At 56.4% G+C, this 17,238-nt stretch overlaps 2 protein-coding genes across 2 annotated transcripts in view; one reads left to right on the top strand and one right to left on the bottom strand.

Annotated features, from left to right (window-relative positions):
- Positions 1-1,069: 1,069 nt before the first annotated feature.
- Positions 1,070-17,238, bottom strand: part of Pc (pyruvate carboxylase) — a 25,446-nt gene continuing 9,277 nt past the window's right edge. Inside the window, exons 8-20 of the mRNA XM_050136677.1 lie at positions 15,325-15,530; positions 12,991-13,173; positions 5,231-5,375; positions 4,940-5,029; positions 4,631-4,852; positions 4,148-4,304; positions 3,556-3,796; positions 3,193-3,442; positions 2,760-3,004; positions 2,491-2,670; positions 2,160-2,408; positions 1,785-1,925; positions 1,070-1,707 (exon numbers count right to left, since the gene is read on the bottom strand). Coding sequence (XP_049992634.1) covers positions 1,459-1,707; positions 1,785-1,925; positions 2,160-2,408; positions 2,491-2,670; positions 2,760-3,004; positions 3,193-3,442; positions 3,556-3,796; positions 4,148-4,304; positions 4,631-4,852; positions 4,940-5,029; positions 5,231-5,375; positions 12,991-13,173; positions 15,325-15,530 — 2,558 coding nt within the window. The 3' untranslated portion in view covers positions 1,070-1,458. The remainder of the gene's footprint in view (positions 1,708-1,784; positions 1,926-2,159; positions 2,409-2,490; positions 2,671-2,759; positions 3,005-3,192; positions 3,443-3,555; positions 3,797-4,147; positions 4,305-4,630; positions 4,853-4,939; positions 5,030-5,230; positions 5,376-12,990; positions 13,174-15,324; positions 15,531-17,238) is intronic.
- Lrfn4 (leucine rich repeat and fibronectin type III domain containing 4) lies at positions 7,869-11,215 on the top strand. Its single transcript, XM_050136675.1, has 3 exons — positions 7,869-8,017; positions 8,492-9,850; positions 10,364-11,215. The coding sequence occupies exons 2-3, from the start codon at positions 8,502-8,504 to the stop codon at positions 10,923-10,925; spliced, it is 1,911 nt and encodes a 636-aa protein (XP_049992632.1). The 5' UTR covers positions 7,869-8,017; positions 8,492-8,501; the 3' UTR covers positions 10,926-11,215.

The raw sequence follows: 17,238 nt of genomic DNA, 5'->3' as shown, positions 1-17,238 counted from the left end.
GGAAAGCTGCTCAGTGGGTTTATTTATAAAACCCTCCCAACTTCCCAGGGTTTTCTCATTGTCTTTTTGCATCAAGACTTTGTATTGGGATATTAAAGAGATTTAACTTGGGTAACATTGTCTTGAACCTTTGGGAGTCCATGTACTTGGATCTTGGTGAGGACTCAGGCCTACACTATACTACTGCGGTATGTACACTCCTCTTGGCTACTTTGAACACTGCTAACCTGGGCAGGTGAGCCTGGCAAGCAGGTCCCAACAGCAGAGGATGGGGTGGGGCCTTTAGCTGCCAAGGCTGTGGTTCACTCTCTCCTGAGCTCCTGTGGCTGTCAGGTACCAGGTGGGAACCCAGCCCAGCCCATCGTGGAGCTTGCACCAAGGCTATTGAGGTCAGGGAGTAAGACCCACAGCTCTGATCTGTGTCCTAAGAGCTGGTGGAGGGTGGCTTCAGAGCCTCATTCTACACTGGGATGTAGGTCCAGAGCACAGAGGATGCTCCTCTGCTGCACCCAGGACAAAGGTCACAGCACTGAGAGTGGCAAGGACTCTGCCAAACAACACAGCAACTCAAGGTTCTTTAGGGCCCCCGGCTTCTCACTGCTCTAGAGTGGTTGTTTTCCTGTAGCCCTTTTCCCTTTATCCTTTTAAGTCTCCCACATTCAGGATTGTCCTGAAACCTGGTCCCTAGAGCTGGTGCCTGAGAGAAAACAGGTATGTACTCATTCCCCCAGTGCCTCCCTGAAGAGCGCCTCTCACCTCCAGCCTATGTAGAAGCTGGCACTAGGGAGGTGAGGGGGTAGATAGAACATTTAGATCTTGGGGTCCAGAGAAGATGCAGCCTAGGCCCACTGACTTGTTCTCTCCCAAAGTCAGGTGCCAGGACCCTGAGAACACTGGGCAGACAGGCTGCAGGCATCCACTTTCCTGAAATCCAGAAGTTTTTTTTTTTTTTTTTTTTTTTTCTTAAGTAAAGCAGATTTGACCTAGATCTCATGGGAATTTGAGAGAACCCCACCCACACTGCCCTGGGTTGGAGACAGCACTAGAGATGGTGTAGACTGTCCTGACCTAGTGTAGAGGGCAAGGGAAGGCCACTTTTATTGAGCAAATTTCCCAGGACCTGCGAATTAGGTCTTCCCCCTACCCCCAGAGGTAGAACCCCTAAAACCACCTCCCCCAGGTCCCAAGGCCACCAGCTGTACACCTGTAGTCTCCTATAGGAGCAGCCCCTTATTTGGCAAGAGATGAGAACATGAGCAACTGCCTGTCCATAAGGAAAGGACAAATGACGGAAGGGAATGGACCACTGCAGGTAGTGTGTGCTGTACCCTGGGACAGGACCTCAAGGGCCTGGCCTTCCTGTCCTCAGGTACCGGCTGGCCTGGGCCTGCCCTGGCTGCACAGCTTCTGTTGGGAGGTTTGGGGTAGGGTTGGCCAGGCTGCCACTCTGAAGCAAGATCACTCGATCTCTAGGATGAGGTCATCGCCTTCCAGTGTCATGTCCTTGGTCACGTGAACCTTGCGGATAGTGCCATCCATGGGGGAAGTCACCACAGTCTCCATCTTCATGGCACTGAGCACACAGAGGGGTTGGCCCTTAACCACCTTGGCTCCTGCTGCCACCTTGATGTCTATGACCTTCCCAGGCATAGGGGCCCCGATTTGGCCCTTCACATCCTTCAGAGCCTTGGGATGGAAGTGCATCTCCTGCAAACAAGACAGATGACATGAGACAGCAGGTCAGGTCAGGCCCAGCCACCTGGTTGGCCCTGAGGGTACTGTACCTTCATTGCCTGGGTGTCCTTAACCAGAATGGACCGAAGTTGCCCATTGAGTTCAAAGAAAACCTGCCTCTGGCCAGCCCAGTTCAGATCACTCACTGCCAGGGCTTTGATGTGCAGTGTCTTGCCCCGTTCCAGTTCCACCTGCAGAAAAGGTAGGTCAAATTTGGGGAGAGAGTCAGGAGAGCAGGCCCTGGGTTCCCACAAGGGAAGTCATACAACCTGGATCTTAGTTCCATGTGTAAAGGCCTAGCCTCTGGTCACACAGGACTGTTTCTGCTCTAAAGTCCACAAGGCTGTCAGAACCGAGTCTGGGCTGTCTGGCAGGGCTTCTGTCATGCTTGGGGCTGAGTGTGGACAAACACAAGAACCACTGACCTCAAACTCCTCTGCAATTTTGGGTCCTTGAAGAAAGAGGCGGGTATTGAGGCTATCCAGAGGACCAAAGGTGGCCGTGAAGTCTTTGAACTGGGCAAAGACATCAGGGTACATGGCTGCAGAGAGAACATCCTCTGGGGTCACCTCCTCCCCATGCCGTTCAATCAGGTCCTTCTCTAGCTCCTGCAGGTTCAAGGGGGAGAGGGAGGCTCCAGGCCGCCCCTCCACTCTTGGCAGGTTCTTTAGCACCTGAGGAGCAAAGCAGAGGGTGAGGTTCAGGCCAGGTTCTTGTACTCGGTACCTGTCTCACATCCTAAGGCACCGTCCCTACCTTAGAGCGGAAGGGCTCAGGGAAACCCCCATGGGGGATCCCAATGTAGCCCTGCAGGAATTCCACCACAGAGCGGGGGAAGGACAGCTCTTCTGCCTGAGCTTCAGCCTCTGCCCGGCTTAACCCATTCTGCACCATGAATTGGGCCAGGTCACCCACAATCTTGGAGGATGGTGTCACCTGAAGAGAAAAGATCTCTGGTAATAAGAATGCTAGGCACAGAGGCAGGACTGCAGTGTGCAGGGCCATTAGATAAGAGCCTCGCTCACCTTGATGAGGTCCCCCAGCATCTGGTTAGCCTCCACATAGGCCTTCTTGACCTCCTTGAACTTGGAGCCAAGCCCCATGCTGTGGGCCTGGAAGTGTAGGTTGGTGTATTGGCCCCCCGGGATCTCATTCTCATACACATCTGAGTTGCCAGACTTCATGGTAGCAGTACAATCAAAAGCTGCATAGAGCCCCCGAGCCCCTTCCCAGTACTCGCTGTAGTCAAACACACGCTCCAGGGGTACCTCTGCAGGGAAGCTAGAGTTAGGAGAGCGTGGCAGGGGCTCCTTCCAGGACTCGGGGCTAGCCCAGATCCCATCTCAAGTTTGGGTGGGAGCAGAGTGAGGCACCTGATTCTATGTGTCCCAGACTCTGCTGGGGTTATTTGCGACTACAGCTTTGAGAGGGGCGTGGCCACGGGCTCTTCCATCCTACCTGTGTCCAGAGGAGTCCCCTTGGTACATGCCACCAGGGCCCCCATGCTGGGCTGTGATGTCATTCCAGACATGGAGTCTACTGCCACATCCACAACATCAGCCCCAGCTTGTGCACAGGCCAGCATGGCCGCCACGCCTGCTCCTGAGGTGTCATGGGTGTGGATGTGCAGCGGGAGGTCAGGGAATCGGTCCCGGAGGGAGCTGACCAGCATGGTGCAGGCCGCAGGCTTCAGTAGCCCTGCCATGTCCTAAAAAGGAGAAAGAAATATGGTGAGGAGGGATGGGGTGTGTCTCTGTGCTGCAGGCCATGGTGGAGAGGGTGGGGAGGGGAGAGAAAGAGATAGGCAAGCAGCCTTGGCACCTTAATGCACAGGATGTGGGTGCCAGCTCGCACCAGTTCTTCAGCTAAGCCCATGTAGTACTCCAGCGTGTATTTAGTGCGGCTGGGGTCAGCCACATCACCGGTGTACGAGATGGCAGCCTCCACCACACCCCCAGCACTGCCTGCTGCTTCCATGCCCAGCAGCATGTTTGGCAGGTAGTTGAGGGAGTCAAAGATTCGGAAGATGTCCATACCATTCTCTTTGGCCACCTCACAGAACCTGGCAGGTGAGAAAACAGGTGAATCCTTCCTGCACTTCCTTTTCTAGCTCCCAGCCCCCAGGGGATGAAGTCTGGCCTGGCAGGAGTAGGGGCTTCAAAGGGTAAACAAGGCCTTTTCCAGGCCAGCCTGGGCCAGGAGGGGTGACAGTCACTGGCAGAGGTGTCCAGGGTTCCACCCCAGTTCCACACTGTGATTCCTGGGACAGGTCATCTCCCTCAGTGTTTGCTGCCATGGAGACCCAGGAGCCCTGCCTGCTGTGCCTCTGCAATTTTGTGTTTGGTCCCCATAGGGCGTAGTCAAAGACACTTTGGAGCCCACTGCTGTGTGGTCCCAGCCGACCCAGGCTCACTTGAAGACCACGTTGTCAGGGTAATTGGTGTAGCCCACGGCATTGGCCCCCCGCAGGAGCATCTGGAATGGGATGTTGGGGATGCGCTCCCGAAGCTCCTGCAGCCGCCTCCAGGGGCACTCATATAAGAAGCGCATAGCAACATCGAATGTGGCTCCTGGGCAAGAACAGAGACTGGTCACTCCACATGTCACAAGGATCCTCCATGGCCCCCTCACTCCAGCCCCCCGCCTCTCCCTCCACTGATGTTCTGGGATACTCAGGCTCATCTGAGACCCTGCAAGCATTGATGAGCTCCCCGCTGCCCTCAAGCTACCCAGGAAGGGCCTACACCCCAGTCCTGCAGCCTCAAGCACTGGGCTTTTTCCAGCAGGAGCCGGCTGCTGTCTGTCAGCATCGCTCTGTCCCTAGTGTCCTGGCCTTCTGAGTTGGGCACTCCATTCCTGCCAGCACTGTCCAACATCCCAGCCCCCCTCCAGCTACCTCCCCAGTTCTCCATGCTGAAGAGCCTGTTGAAGCTGTGGGCAACATAGGGCGCAATCTTTTTGAGATCATGTGTGCGCACTCGAGTGGCCAGCAGTGACTGGTGGGCATCCCGGAAGGTTGTGTCCATCAGCAGCAGCCCCTGGTGATTCCGCACAGCTCGGGCAAAGCCCTCTGGCCCCTCTCGCAGAAGGATGTCTCTGAAGCCAGCTGGGGGTGGACCTAGAGCAGACAAGAACATCAATGCCTATCCTGTAGGTAGCAACCAGACATTACATCCTTGGGTTGGTGAAAAGGGATCTCACCTACCTATAGGCACTGTAGGAACAACGGGGTCCACAGGGCTGGGATTGACCTTGACAGGGAGTGGAGTGCTGGGGCCATTCACCATGACATGTCCTGGGGAGGAAGTGGGCAGTATGTCAAGGGCAGCTGTGAGTACATAGGCTCAGGATAGAGACTCTCCCCAGAACACCCAGGCCTCTTAGGTCCAGGCAGCAGAAACCTATTGAAGGCCATGTGGAGGTATAGGACCTTAACAAGGGCGGGGCTATGGAGTGGGAGACAAGGAACAGTCAGGAGGGAGAAGGGTGGGCAGACCGAGGTAATGTAGCAGCTTCTGGGCTCGGTTCTGTGCGGGCCGCAGCTGGAAGAGGTCAGGGTTCTCATCAATGAACTGGGTGTCCACAGTGCCTGCTAAGAACTGCTGGTTGTTGAGCACATTCTGCAGGAAGGGGATGTTGGTCTGCAAGACAAAGGCAGAGGGGTCACTGTGCAGCTCGAGGGAGGGAAGAGACAACCTTGGAGCACCGCAGCTCCCAATCTCACCATCAGTCGGGCAATCCCTGGAGCTGCCAGGGGCTATATGCACACCCTCCACCTTTGCTCACCCCAGAACATATGCCAGTGCCACCCCTCTTGGGTCTACAAACTAAGATCTAACACCTCCCCCATGGCCTAGAACCTAGGTGTGCTTCTGTAATATTAGCACACATATCACCCTTTAACCCCTGCCAGTCACGTGACCCTACTACCATGGCATCAACTCTTCCTAATTCCCACAGCGTCTCGCAGCATCTTGCTAACAGTTCCCACCTTGACTCTTCTCCCTGACCTCCTCTTCCTCTGCCCTTCCACTTCTCACATGCCACTGTCCTTAGGATGCCCTGATCTGGACCTGCTCCCTTGACAGCCTCTCTTTGGAGCCAGGTAGAATGGCAGCCAGAATCTCCACATCCCTCATGGAGCCCCGCATCCTGTGCTCCCCAGTTATCTGGTAGATGGATGCCCTGCCTTATACCCTGGCTTCCCCATTCCTGTGTGACTGGACACAATGGACCCCTGTCCCATGCATAACAAACCCTGAACTTTTTTTAAATTTATTTTTATGTGCATTGGTGTTTTGCCTGCACTTATGTCTATGTGAGGGTATCAGATCTTGGAGTTGTGACAGTTGTGAGCTCCCATGTGGGTGCTGGGAATTGATCCTGGGTCCTCTGGAAGAGCAGTCAATGCTCTTTACCACTGAGCCATCTCTCCAGCCCCCAAACCCTGAACTCTTAATCCCTTCTGCTCAGTCAGTCCACACCTTTCCCCTGAGCTGCTTCAACACTGCCACCTTTGCCCAACAGATTGGACAAGTTGGGGTGCCTTGCCCACCAGCAATAGGGACCAGAGCAGCTGACGCCCCCAAGGCTGCACAGGAGATGGATCAAGAGCCTCCCACCATTGCCTCTACTGAAAGCTCCATAGTGGTAGGAACAGAGCCAGAAACCACCTGGCTCCCAGAACAGGCAACACATGGCAGATGCTAGAACTCGTGTATGTTTGGAGTGAAAGAAACTCTTTAGGGGAAGAAAAAGTATCTGACGCCGCCTCACGTCACAGCTGATCAGACTAAAGATCCAAATTGTTTTGCAAAAGTTGAAAGTGTCCCAGCAGCAACAATCAGGCATTGGCTTCCAGCTGCAAGAACTTAAGCCCCTCAAGCTGCGCGGTTTCCTACTCCCTTAGGTGTGAATAATACAGGCAATTAACAGCCCTGGGTCTCCACCAGAAGCTCGCTCAAGGCTGCACAGGACTAGATTCCAGCCTCTGTCTCCCTGCATTCCTGCCACCCACGCGCTCCTGAGACTCAGATATGAAGGGAGAGGAATAGGAAGAAGGGACCCAGGTAGCCTAAGGGCAAGGAGACGCCCCGCAGGAGGTGACAACTTCAATGCCAACTCGGTGAACCACTCCTGACGGTGGAGACAAGAACCGCGATACCCAACCTCAGCACTCTCACCCAAGCCCGGGCTCTGAGGCCACTTCACATCCTTGGCTGTTCGGGCCATACTTCTTAAGAAGACCCGCGGGAGTGGGGCGGGCGGGCGGGCGGAGCAACGACACGAAGAGGACCACTGACGCACAGCTTCAAACAGCGTGCCACCGCCAGCCTGCTGGGAAACCGCGCAGCGCAGACCAATCGGGCTGGAGGCGGAGGCCGGTTGGCTGGGGAGCTCCGGGCAGGGCGGGAGGGGAACGGAGCAGGGAAGGGAGGGGCGCGGTGGGGCGGGGCGCGACGGCGGTCCCGTGGCCTAGCCCTTAGGCCCCACCCGCAGAAGCCCTGCTGGGGGCGCCACCCGAGCCCCCAGGGCCCGGGCCTGTGGGGGGGGGGGGGATCCTTCACGTGACTCGGTGATGCAGAACGGTTGTGACCTTCAGTGTGTGTCTGTGAACGCGATGGTCCCAGCAACTGTGCGGGTTTGCGCCCGGCCCTGCCTGTGGGTGCGGGGACGTGTGGGTGTGTGGGCATATGTGGGCGTGTTGGGGAGGGTGCCCAGAGACATGTGACAAAGACCCGTCTCCGGGAGATGGTGAAGGGGCCTGCGAGCTGGCGCTTTGTCTTGTTGTCTGCAGAACCGCGGCGCCTGCCTGAGCGGTGCAGGATGCTTGGGCGCCAGGGTGGCCGGGGGCGCGCGCCCGTGCCAGGGTGAGTGCGCTGCGGCAGCGCTGAGGGGCAGCGCGGCGGGCCTGGCCGAGCCTCGGGCGTGACTAGGTGCCACCCGTGGGGGCTGCAGTGGCCGCGTGTCCCCGTGACCTCGGGAGCCGGGCTAGGGCCAGGGTGGATTCCCGTGCCCCTCCCGGCCCGCCCTCCACGTGCGTGTCCGCGGCGCGCGTGTCCGCCCGCGCGCACCCGCCTGCCTGTCGCCGCCGCCGCCAACGGCACGGAGAAAAGGTGTCGGGAGCCGAGAGAGCCGGGGCCGAGGGCCCGAGCGCCATGGGCCGGAGGGCGCGCGGCTGGCGGGCTGGGCCTCCCCCCGGCGAGAGAGCGGCCTGGAGTCGGCAGAGGCCGGCTGGGCCCGCGGGGAGGCCGGCCCGCGCCCCCTGAGCGACGGACACCAGGTGAGCCCCCCTCCCCCGTCCGGGCAGGGTACAGCGGGTGTCCGGCCCGGGGAGGAGCCACTGTCCACGCCAGGGATTTGGATGGGGGGGGGGGGGGCACGGACGGACACGCAGTCCTCAGCCACGAAGGGGAAGGCGCGGAGGGGGGAGGGGGCTGGCCATTCCGAGGATGCCTGAAGGAAGTTCCGGGACCCTCCCTGCTCTTGGCCCTCCTCCACTTCCTGCCTCATGCCTCACCTCGTCCCTGGTACCTGGACTCTCTTCAACTGCTTGGGAAATGTGACCTTTACTCTTGGGGGCCTGAGCCAGCAGCCCCAGCCATCTTTTCTCCCTGGGGTCCTCCTTGAGCCTCTTACCCTACCCAACCCTTCCCAGCCCAGACTCAAGAAACTGGTTCCTGGGACCGTGCCCTAGGCACAAGTGGGCACTTGCCTTAACCCCACCTGTGCCTGGGGCTGTGGCCCTTTCCCACAGGGCGCTCACCATGGCCCCGCCGCTCCTATTGCTGCTGCTGGCCAGTGGAGCTGCCGCTTGCCCGCTGCCCTGCGTGTGCCAGAACCTGTCGGAGTCGCTCAGCACCCTTTGTGCCCACCGAGGCCTGCTGTTTGTGCCACCCAACGTGGACCGGCGCACAGTTGAACTGCGCCTGGCTGACAACTTCATCCAGGCCTTGGGACCACCTGACTTCCGCAACATGACAGGGCTGGTGGACTTAACATTGTCTCGAAATGCCATCACCCGCATCGGGGCCCGCTCCTTTGGGGACCTGGAGAGCCTGCGCTCATTGCACCTGGATGGCAACAGGCTGGTGGAGCTGGGCAGCAGCAGCCTTCGGGGACCTGTCAACCTGCAGCACCTCATTCTCAGTGGCAATCAGCTAGGTCGCATTGCGCCAGGGGCCTTTGATGACTTCCTCGACAGCCTGGAGGACCTGGACGTGTCCTACAACAATCTCCGGCAGGTTCCCTGGGCTGGCATAGGTGCCATGCCTGCCCTGCATACCCTTAACCTGGACCATAACCTCATCGATGCACTACCCCCAGGTGTCTTTGCCCAGCTTAGCCAGCTCTCCCGCCTTGACCTCACCTCCAACCGCCTGGCCACCCTGGCGCCTGATCCACTCTTCTCCCGCGGTCGGGACGCCGAGGCCTCCCCTTCCCCCCTCGTGCTGAGCTTCAGCGGGAACCCACTGCACTGCAACTGTGAGCTGCTGTGGCTGCGGCGACTGGCTCGGCCTGATGACCTGGAAACCTGCGCTTCTCCACCAACCCTGGCAGGCCGCTACTTCTGGGCAGTGCCAGAGGGAGAGTTCTCCTGTGAGCCTCCACTGATTGCCCGCCACACACAGCGCCTGTGGGTGCTAGAGGGCCAGCGGGCCACTCTACGATGCAGGGCCCTTGGTGATCCTGTGCCCACCATGCATTGGGTTGGCCCTGATGACCGGCTGGTTGGCAATTCCTCTCGAGCCTGGGCTTTCCCCAACGGGACCCTAGAGATTGGGGTGACAGGCGCAGGAGATGCAGGAGCCTATACCTGCATCGCCACTAACCCTGCTGGTGAGGCCACAGCCCGAGTAGAGCTCCGGGTGTTGGCCTTGCCCCATGGTGGAAACACCAGTGCTGAGGGAGGCCGTCCCGGGCCCTCGGACATTGCTGCTTCTGCTAGAACTGCTGCGGAAGGCGAGGGGACTTTAGAGTCTGAGCCCGTCGTGCAAGTGACGGAGGTGACTGCCACCTCAGGCCTGGTGAGCTGGGGCCCAGGGCGGCCAGCTGACCCAGTGTGGATGTTCCAAATCCAGTACAACAGCAGCGAGGATGAGACCCTCATCTACCGGTGAGGACGCCTGCACATGCCCTCAGCCTGCTTTGTTCCCAGGGCCCCCTGCTGACCCTCTGTCCCCAAGTCCTGCCTGTTCCCCTCCAGGCCCTGTGCCTGCTCCTCCTCTACTAAACTCTTGGAGCATGGCTGGGCCTGCTGCCTGGGGCAGAGAAAGGGGGCAGCTGCTTATAAGGGGTCTCAGGTGTACTGTGTATGTATGCACCAAAACCTGACCATCAGTAATAGCAGCTTGGGTATCTGCTGAAGCACCTGCCCCCCACCCTAGGGTATTTCAGTCTCTGCTTGGTGCTACCCCGTCCCAACTCCTATTGCCTGAGGCCTATTCATTGCACACACCCATCTGTGCCCTGACACACACAGATGCTTGTCATCGCCTCTGCCTTCCTGAGGGAGCACAGGCCTGTGTTGACAGAGTCTTACAGGCCTGAGGGGCTGTAGGGAAAATGAAAGATGGGAAAGGGGGCTGTACCCCACCCTGGGGCTCTGACCACCTGCCCTTGCCCGCAGGATCGTACCAGCCTCCAGCCACCACTTCCTTCTGAAGCACCTGGTTCCTGGTGCTGACTACGACCTCTGCCTGCTGGCCCTGTCACCTGCTGCTGGGCCTTCCGACCTCACAGCCACCAGACTGCTGGGCTGTGCCCACTTCTCTACGCTACCAGCCACACCCCTGTGCCATGCCCTACAGGCCCATGTATTGGGCGGGACCCTGACTGTGGCAGTGGGGGGAGTCCTAGTGGCTGCCTTACTGGTCTTCACTGTGGCCTTGCTGGTTCGGGGCCGGGGAGCTGGGAATGGCCGCCTCCCACTCAAACTCAGCCATGTCCAATCCCAGACCAATGGTGGCACCAGCCCCATGCCCAAGAGCCACCCACCACGGAGCCCTCCACCCCGTCCCCAGCGCAGCTGTTCACTGGACCTGGGAGACACTGGTGGGTGCTATGGGTATGCTAGGCGCCTGGGAGGAGCCTGGGCCCGACGGAGCCACTCTGTACATGGGGGGCTGCTAGGAGCTGGGTGCCGGGGCGTGGGGGGCAGTACAGAGCGGCTGGAGGAGAGTGTGGTGTGACAGGAAGGGCAGCCTCTCATGCCCTGAGGAAGGAGCAGTGCCACTGTTGGGCCCAGGTGGCAGCACCCAGCCTGGGTGGGCAGCACGGCCCTGGGCCCCACTCTGCTTTTTATCCTCAGTACCTCAGGCTCCCCAAGTACTTGGTGGGACAGCAAGCCCTTTCCTTGGTTTTGGCCTCCAGACTAAAGGGACAGGTCCCACCAACAGGTGCTCAGAGCCACCAAGGCAGGGGCTGCAGCCACCAAGAGGGAGTCTTGTTTCTATTTATAATAAAATTGTTGGGGACACTTCGGTGTAGGTCTTTGCTTTCATTCTGCTTGGTCCCTGGGAGGGCAGGAAGGAGGGAGGCTATTAGAGGCACACAGCCTAGTACAGGTGTCACGGTTAAAGCTGCCAGGCCCAGCAGAGGTGGGAAGCCCAGGGCAGTAGTTAAAAAAATGCTGTCTGCTAACCCTGCCTGAAGGCAGGCACGAGCCCAGGACTGATGGGAAGGTCCTATGTGAGATGGCCCACCCGGCTGCTATAGGATTCACAGCTGTATGCTGGGTGGGGTGGTGCCTGGCTGGGACGCACAGCCTGTTGGCAGTGAGCTGCTTTGGCCCCACTACACCCGTACATGCATCCTGCGTGGGTGGGCACCTGTGCTTAATGAAAGTGCAGTAGACACTGGCATCCCAGAGGATGCAGCCTGAGGAGCATTTTACCGTGTGTCCACGGTGTGCTGCAGCCAAGCTTACACACCCAGTCTCCTGGCACCAAAACAACCTGGGCAGGACCTAGAGAAATGCTAGTTTAAGGCCCTTGAGGGAAATAAGCGAGAGATGGGAGACATGTAGGAGAGGGCAGACATAAGGTAGGGTGTCGGCAGGAAGGGACAAACACAGGCCCCAGATCCTGCTGCTCTTCCTGTGGTCATGGACCCTGCCGTCCCTGTTCTCACCCTTGGAAGAGAATGCTGGGATCTTGATCCCACTGGGATATAGGACAGTTGTGTAAGGTTGTGTGGCTCAGGGTACCTGGCATAAAGGGTGGAAAAAATAAGCAGAGGTATCAGGGCACAACCTCAAACCTGGGGACAGCCCAATGTGTACTCCAAGACCCTTGTCATCCCTGCTTAGCCACAGGAGAGACAGGCCCCAGAGCATGAGGCACTGAATCCAGGATGCAGGGAGCTGACTTTACAGCATACTTCTGCCCTCAGGGTGACAGGGACTTCAACAGAGCCTGTGAGCTCTGAACAGCATCTAGAAAGCACTGACCCCTCTCAAGATGGGCTATGGGAGACAGGCTGCTCTGCCCCACCCCACAGGACAGGCTCAAAACATGCCTTCTCTCCACAAGATTTTCCAAAAGGTCTTTGAGCCCACTGTCACTGACAGGACCTATAGACAGTGAGAAAAACGATTGGCCACTACAGGGACAGCACTGTCAGAGTGGGCCCATGAGCCACCAAGCTTGAACAGCAATCACGGGCTGAAAGAGGTCATAAATAGGAGGAGGCCAGCACCCAGGACTGCCCACATGGCCAAAACACCCAATGGAGGAACTCAATAGGAGCTGAGGGTCTAAGCCCATGCCCAAGGGTACCCCACAGGATGCGTTAGCAGGTGCTGGCTTCAAAGGGCAGAATAACATTTCTCAGCTATGAATTTGTCTCTAGCTGCAGAAACTAGTTACAAAAAGAGCCCACAAGGATGTAATGGGCACCTCAAGGCCCTTCCTGTCAGGCAGCCATCGTGGCCAGAGCCCTGTCCCTCATCATATGTTTCTTGGCTACTCTGAAGTATCTGCCGCTCCAGATGCCAGGCCAGGAGAGCTGGGAACTGGCAGAGGGTCTGACTTCATCTGTCAGGGCTCTTGCTCAGGGAATCAGACTTAGACGGAGACCCAGCAGGGTCCTGGCACCAGCAGTCTGAGGACAGCTAGAAGAGATTACTGTGCCATTGAGGCTAAGAGCCACCTCAGTAAAGCAAGGCAGGGACAAGACAGGCAGCCCACCTGCCCCCTGTTAGCACATGACCATATGGACCCACTGTGGGCAAAGGCAGCGGAAGGCACCTCTCACCTTTACACCTCGGACACGGAACTCAGCCAGGGCTCTGCTCATCTTGGTGGCAGCTGTGGGGTGGTCTTTGCCGTGGGCGATGACTTTGACAAGCAGAGAGTCATAGTGGGGTGATATGACAGCCCCCTGGAAGGCAGAGGCATTGTCCAGGCGGATGCCCATGCCCTCGCCACTCCGAAAAACCTGTCGCCAGAAGGAAAACCAAGTCAGTGGCTGGGATGGAAACTGGGAGTAAACTGGGCTCCCAGCATGACCTCTGGAGGGCTGAGTTCAAGGGTACCCAGACAGCCCATCCCTGATCAGTCAAGTTCCTACTTCTGCCAGTAGACCCAGACCACAGTCCTTCTGAGTCCTATGAACTGCAACAAGGAGGGGGATAGTGGAGGAAATGCCTGCCAAGGCTCCTAGTTCATGCACAGCCCAGTCAGCAGCCTAGGTGGGAAGGGGCCAGATCCCACAGACCTTCTACCTCCTGCCCGGCCTCACCCTCCCTCCTTGCAGACTCATTCTGTGACCACCATCATTCCAGGAGCAGCAAGCAATATGCACATCTCACTGGGGATGAAGCAGCTAAAGCAGACCCTGACAAACAGCCCTGGGACAGACAGAAGCACACAAACCATAGGGTCACAAGCAAGACAAGGAGACAGGCAGACTGACCAAGGAAGGCTTTGGTTAGTTTGTTTTCCTTCTGGGTTTTGAAATACCACTCTGTAGCTCAAGCCAGCCTGAACTCACAACGTAGCCTAGGCTGGCCTTGAACTCATGACTCTCCTGCCTCAGCCTGCTGAGTAATCAAGTCACAGGTGTGTACCACCACACTCAGGCTTTTTGTTTTGTTTTGTTTTGTTGAGATCAGTGTTTCTCTGTGTAGCTTTGGAGCCTGTTCTGAAACTCACTCTAGACCAGGCTGGCCTCAAACTCACAAGAGTGCTGGGATTAAAGGTGTGTGCCATTACCACCTGACTGTTTTATTTTTGTTGGCATTTTTTTTTTGTTTTGCTTTGTTTTTAACGAGAGAGGAAGGGGAAGAACTCCGTATCTACGCACACTCCCTCTTCCTGAAGGGGAGGGTGGGAGAAAGAGCCAAGAAAATGGAAGGAGACAGGGAGATGGCACACCCAGCTCATCCAGGAAACACAAGAGGCAAGTAGAGGGGAAATGGCAGACAAAGATGGGGTTGGACGATCTGGGGTGCCTATACTTGCACACACAGGTGAGTGCTCAGGACAGGCATTGGGCAGGTGAGGGAGCTGAGGTTCACAGAGAAATCAAGGGAGAGGAGGCCAGGGGGACGGGCTTGGGAACACCCTCAGCATCACCCTTCGGCTGCTAAGGGTACAAGCTGTGTTCAATAAAAAAGAACTTCATGCAATATTTAAGGGTGGACACTCAGCTGTGTGCAGGAACCACCAACTAAAAATACCTTGTGGTGACTGACTCTAAAGTCAAGCCCTGGCCACGGAGGAGAGAGACAGTATAGCCCAGGAGCCAGCTTCTGGGCCCCAGGCCATCAGCTGCCCCTTCCCACCAGGGCTATAAGGCAGCACCAGCCCAAGGCTGCCCTACCTAGGGACTCAGAAAGGAACGCTGGTGGTCATCTATGGGGACCCTGGGGCTCTCAAGGTCATCATAACTGACCTAGCACCCCATCCTGGCCGTATTACTCAATCATGCTACTTTTGGACATTTCTGCAGTCTGGTTCATGCTCATCACTGCTGCACCTGTACCCTGGACACCAGAGCCAACCCTGAGTGCCTCTGATGTCCTGCATCCCCTGACCAGTAGGCAGTGCTGCCAACATGCATGGGGAGGGAGCAGGCTGGAGCACAGACAAGGAACACAAGGGACAGGCAGCTTAACCCAAAGGCGCCAACCCTGATGAGGACAACGGGCAGAGCTGGGGTGAACTTCTCAGTCCCTCCGTGCTGCCTCTGAACAACTCTTGCTTACGTCCAAGGGGCCGCCTTCTGTTTGACTCGTGCTACCACAGAGACCACAATCCTCTGCTCCCCACAAGGTCTTGCCTTGCCAGTCACCGCTCACCCCTAACAGAAGGCAGGGTAGAGACCAGCAGGGCACCAGGAACAAAGCTTCACATATGGGGGCCCACAACGGTCCCTAGCTGATCTGCCCCTGTTCCCAGGTGATGTTGGTTTTCTGCTAGCTTTCTGTGGAATATTCTTTCCTTACTCTAGGACAGCACTGGGCTCCCATGTTCTCTTAAGCAGCTGCATCTGGATTCCTGGGTGACAACCTGGGCACCATGGAGAGGCTGTGAGGAATCTCGGCCCAGGCTGGAGCTGGTGTCACACTTTTGATACGTTACCTACCTCAATGCGCCCAGTGTCGGGCTGGAAGCTGCGTGCAGGGTCCTCCGTGGTTACTCGACACTGAATGGCACAGCCATTGATGCGGATGTTCTCCTGCCGCAGGCCCAGGTCAGGCAGGCTCCGGCCCTCAGACACGTGAATCTGAGCATGGACCAGGTCCACGCTGCAAATGAGAAGGTGATGAGGTGAAGCAGGGAGGAGGGGTTCTATGATCACACAGGCCAATGCTGCTGCAGCCTCCTCTTAGCCCAAGCAGCCTAGGGTCCTCTGCCTGATGGTCCTACAGCCTATGCTGGGAGTAAATAGTTCCCTAAGAAGCTTCCAGAGACAGATATCTACCTGCCTTCAACCCTCCTGATGGCCTCTTCCAGTAGCCTGTCCTCCGTCTGCCCTTGCCCTAAGGTCTGTAAACTCCTGCTTGCACTGTGACACCAAGACTGGAAGTATAGGCTGAGGTCACAGTCACAGTGGACACCCACTCTGGGAGCATGGGATTTACACTGTGAATGCAGGGAGGGCAGGCTGCAAAATCAGAATCCCAAGGCCAGAGATGTTGGTAGGTCTGTGGTCTCAGCATTGATGGGTAGAAGCAGGAAGATTAGAAGTCCAAGGTCACTCTTGGCTACCTAACAAACTCGAGACCAGTGTGGGCCTCAGGAGATCCCATTTTAAAATAAATAAATAATAAATAAATCAAAGCACAACAGAACAAAAAGCGAAACAAACAGAACTACAGAACTACGTCAGTTGGAGGCCTGCAAAGGCAGACATGATCAGGACACTGTTCCCCAGGCACATGCAGAGCAGAAGGTTCTCCATATTTGCATGGTTGTGTGAACCTAGCCTGAGCAACAGCCACTCTTAAGAATGGTATCAAATCAAGGCAAAAGCTGTTAACACAGACCCTCCAGGTTTATGCATTTACTCTAGTGGTAGACTGTCCTCTGTCCTCCATGTCACTGATGATAGCAGAGTAGTAATGATGGTCGCCATGGCACCCTCTCTGCAGGCCACTGACCCTGCTTGCATGCTAGGTCTCCATGGTGGTACTTCCCCATCAGAGCATCTTGAGGGTTAGAGTAGCCACAGCTAGCACAGCCTACACACGACTCAGGACCTGGAGACCCTGACGCCTGGGCAGACAAATCTTTGGCAGAGCAGCACCAAGGCATAGCCCAGGGAACATGGCTGGAGCATCACTGTCACTCCAGCTCTGACCCTAAAGAGCAGGAGTCTGTGGGCTTCCGGATTTGTAGTAGGCAAAGGCAGCCAATGGGCAGCATCAGCATTAATCTTGGGTGGGGCCAAGGAGAAAATTGGATCAGAAATGTTCCATGGTACAGTGGACTAGTCTGATGCCAAGGATTAATTCTTTTTTTTAATATTTATTTATTTAGGGCTGGAGAGATGGCTCAGTGGTTAAGAGCATTGCCTGCTCTTCCAAAGGTCCTGAGTTCAATTCCCGGCAACCACATGGTGGCTCACAACCATCTATAATGAGGTCAGGTGCCCACTTCTGGCCTGAAGTCATACACACATACAATATTGTATACTAAATAAATAAATATTTAATAAAAAAAAGAGGGAAAAAGGTAGACTGTCACCTTTCACCCCGTGTCAATTTATCTCTACAAATAAATTTGCACAGCACTTTTCTTTTTGTTTTGTTTTTCAAGACAGCATTTCTCTATAGCTTTGGAGCCTCACTCTGTAGACCAGGCTGGCTTCAAACTCACAGAAATCTGCCTGCCTCTGCTGCCTCCTGAGTACTGGGATTAAAGGCGTGTGCCACCACTACCACCCAGCTGCACAGCACTCTCTTTCTTTCTTTCTTTCTTTCTTTCTTTCTTTCTTTCTTTCTTTCTTCTTCTTCTTCTTTTTTTTTTTTTTTTTTTTTTTTTTTTTTTTTTTTTT

The sequence above is a fragment of the Alexandromys fortis genome, unplaced genomic scaffold, assembly GCF_014885135.2.
Source record: "Alexandromys fortis isolate MF-2015 unplaced genomic scaffold, M_Fortis_MF-2015_v1.1 scaffold_3, whole genome shotgun sequence".
Taxonomy (NCBI): domain Eukaryota; kingdom Metazoa; phylum Chordata; class Mammalia; order Rodentia; family Cricetidae; genus Alexandromys; species Alexandromys fortis.
The sequence above is the reverse complement of the archived record's forward strand: the minus strand, read 5'-3'. Positions and strand labels throughout refer to the sequence as shown.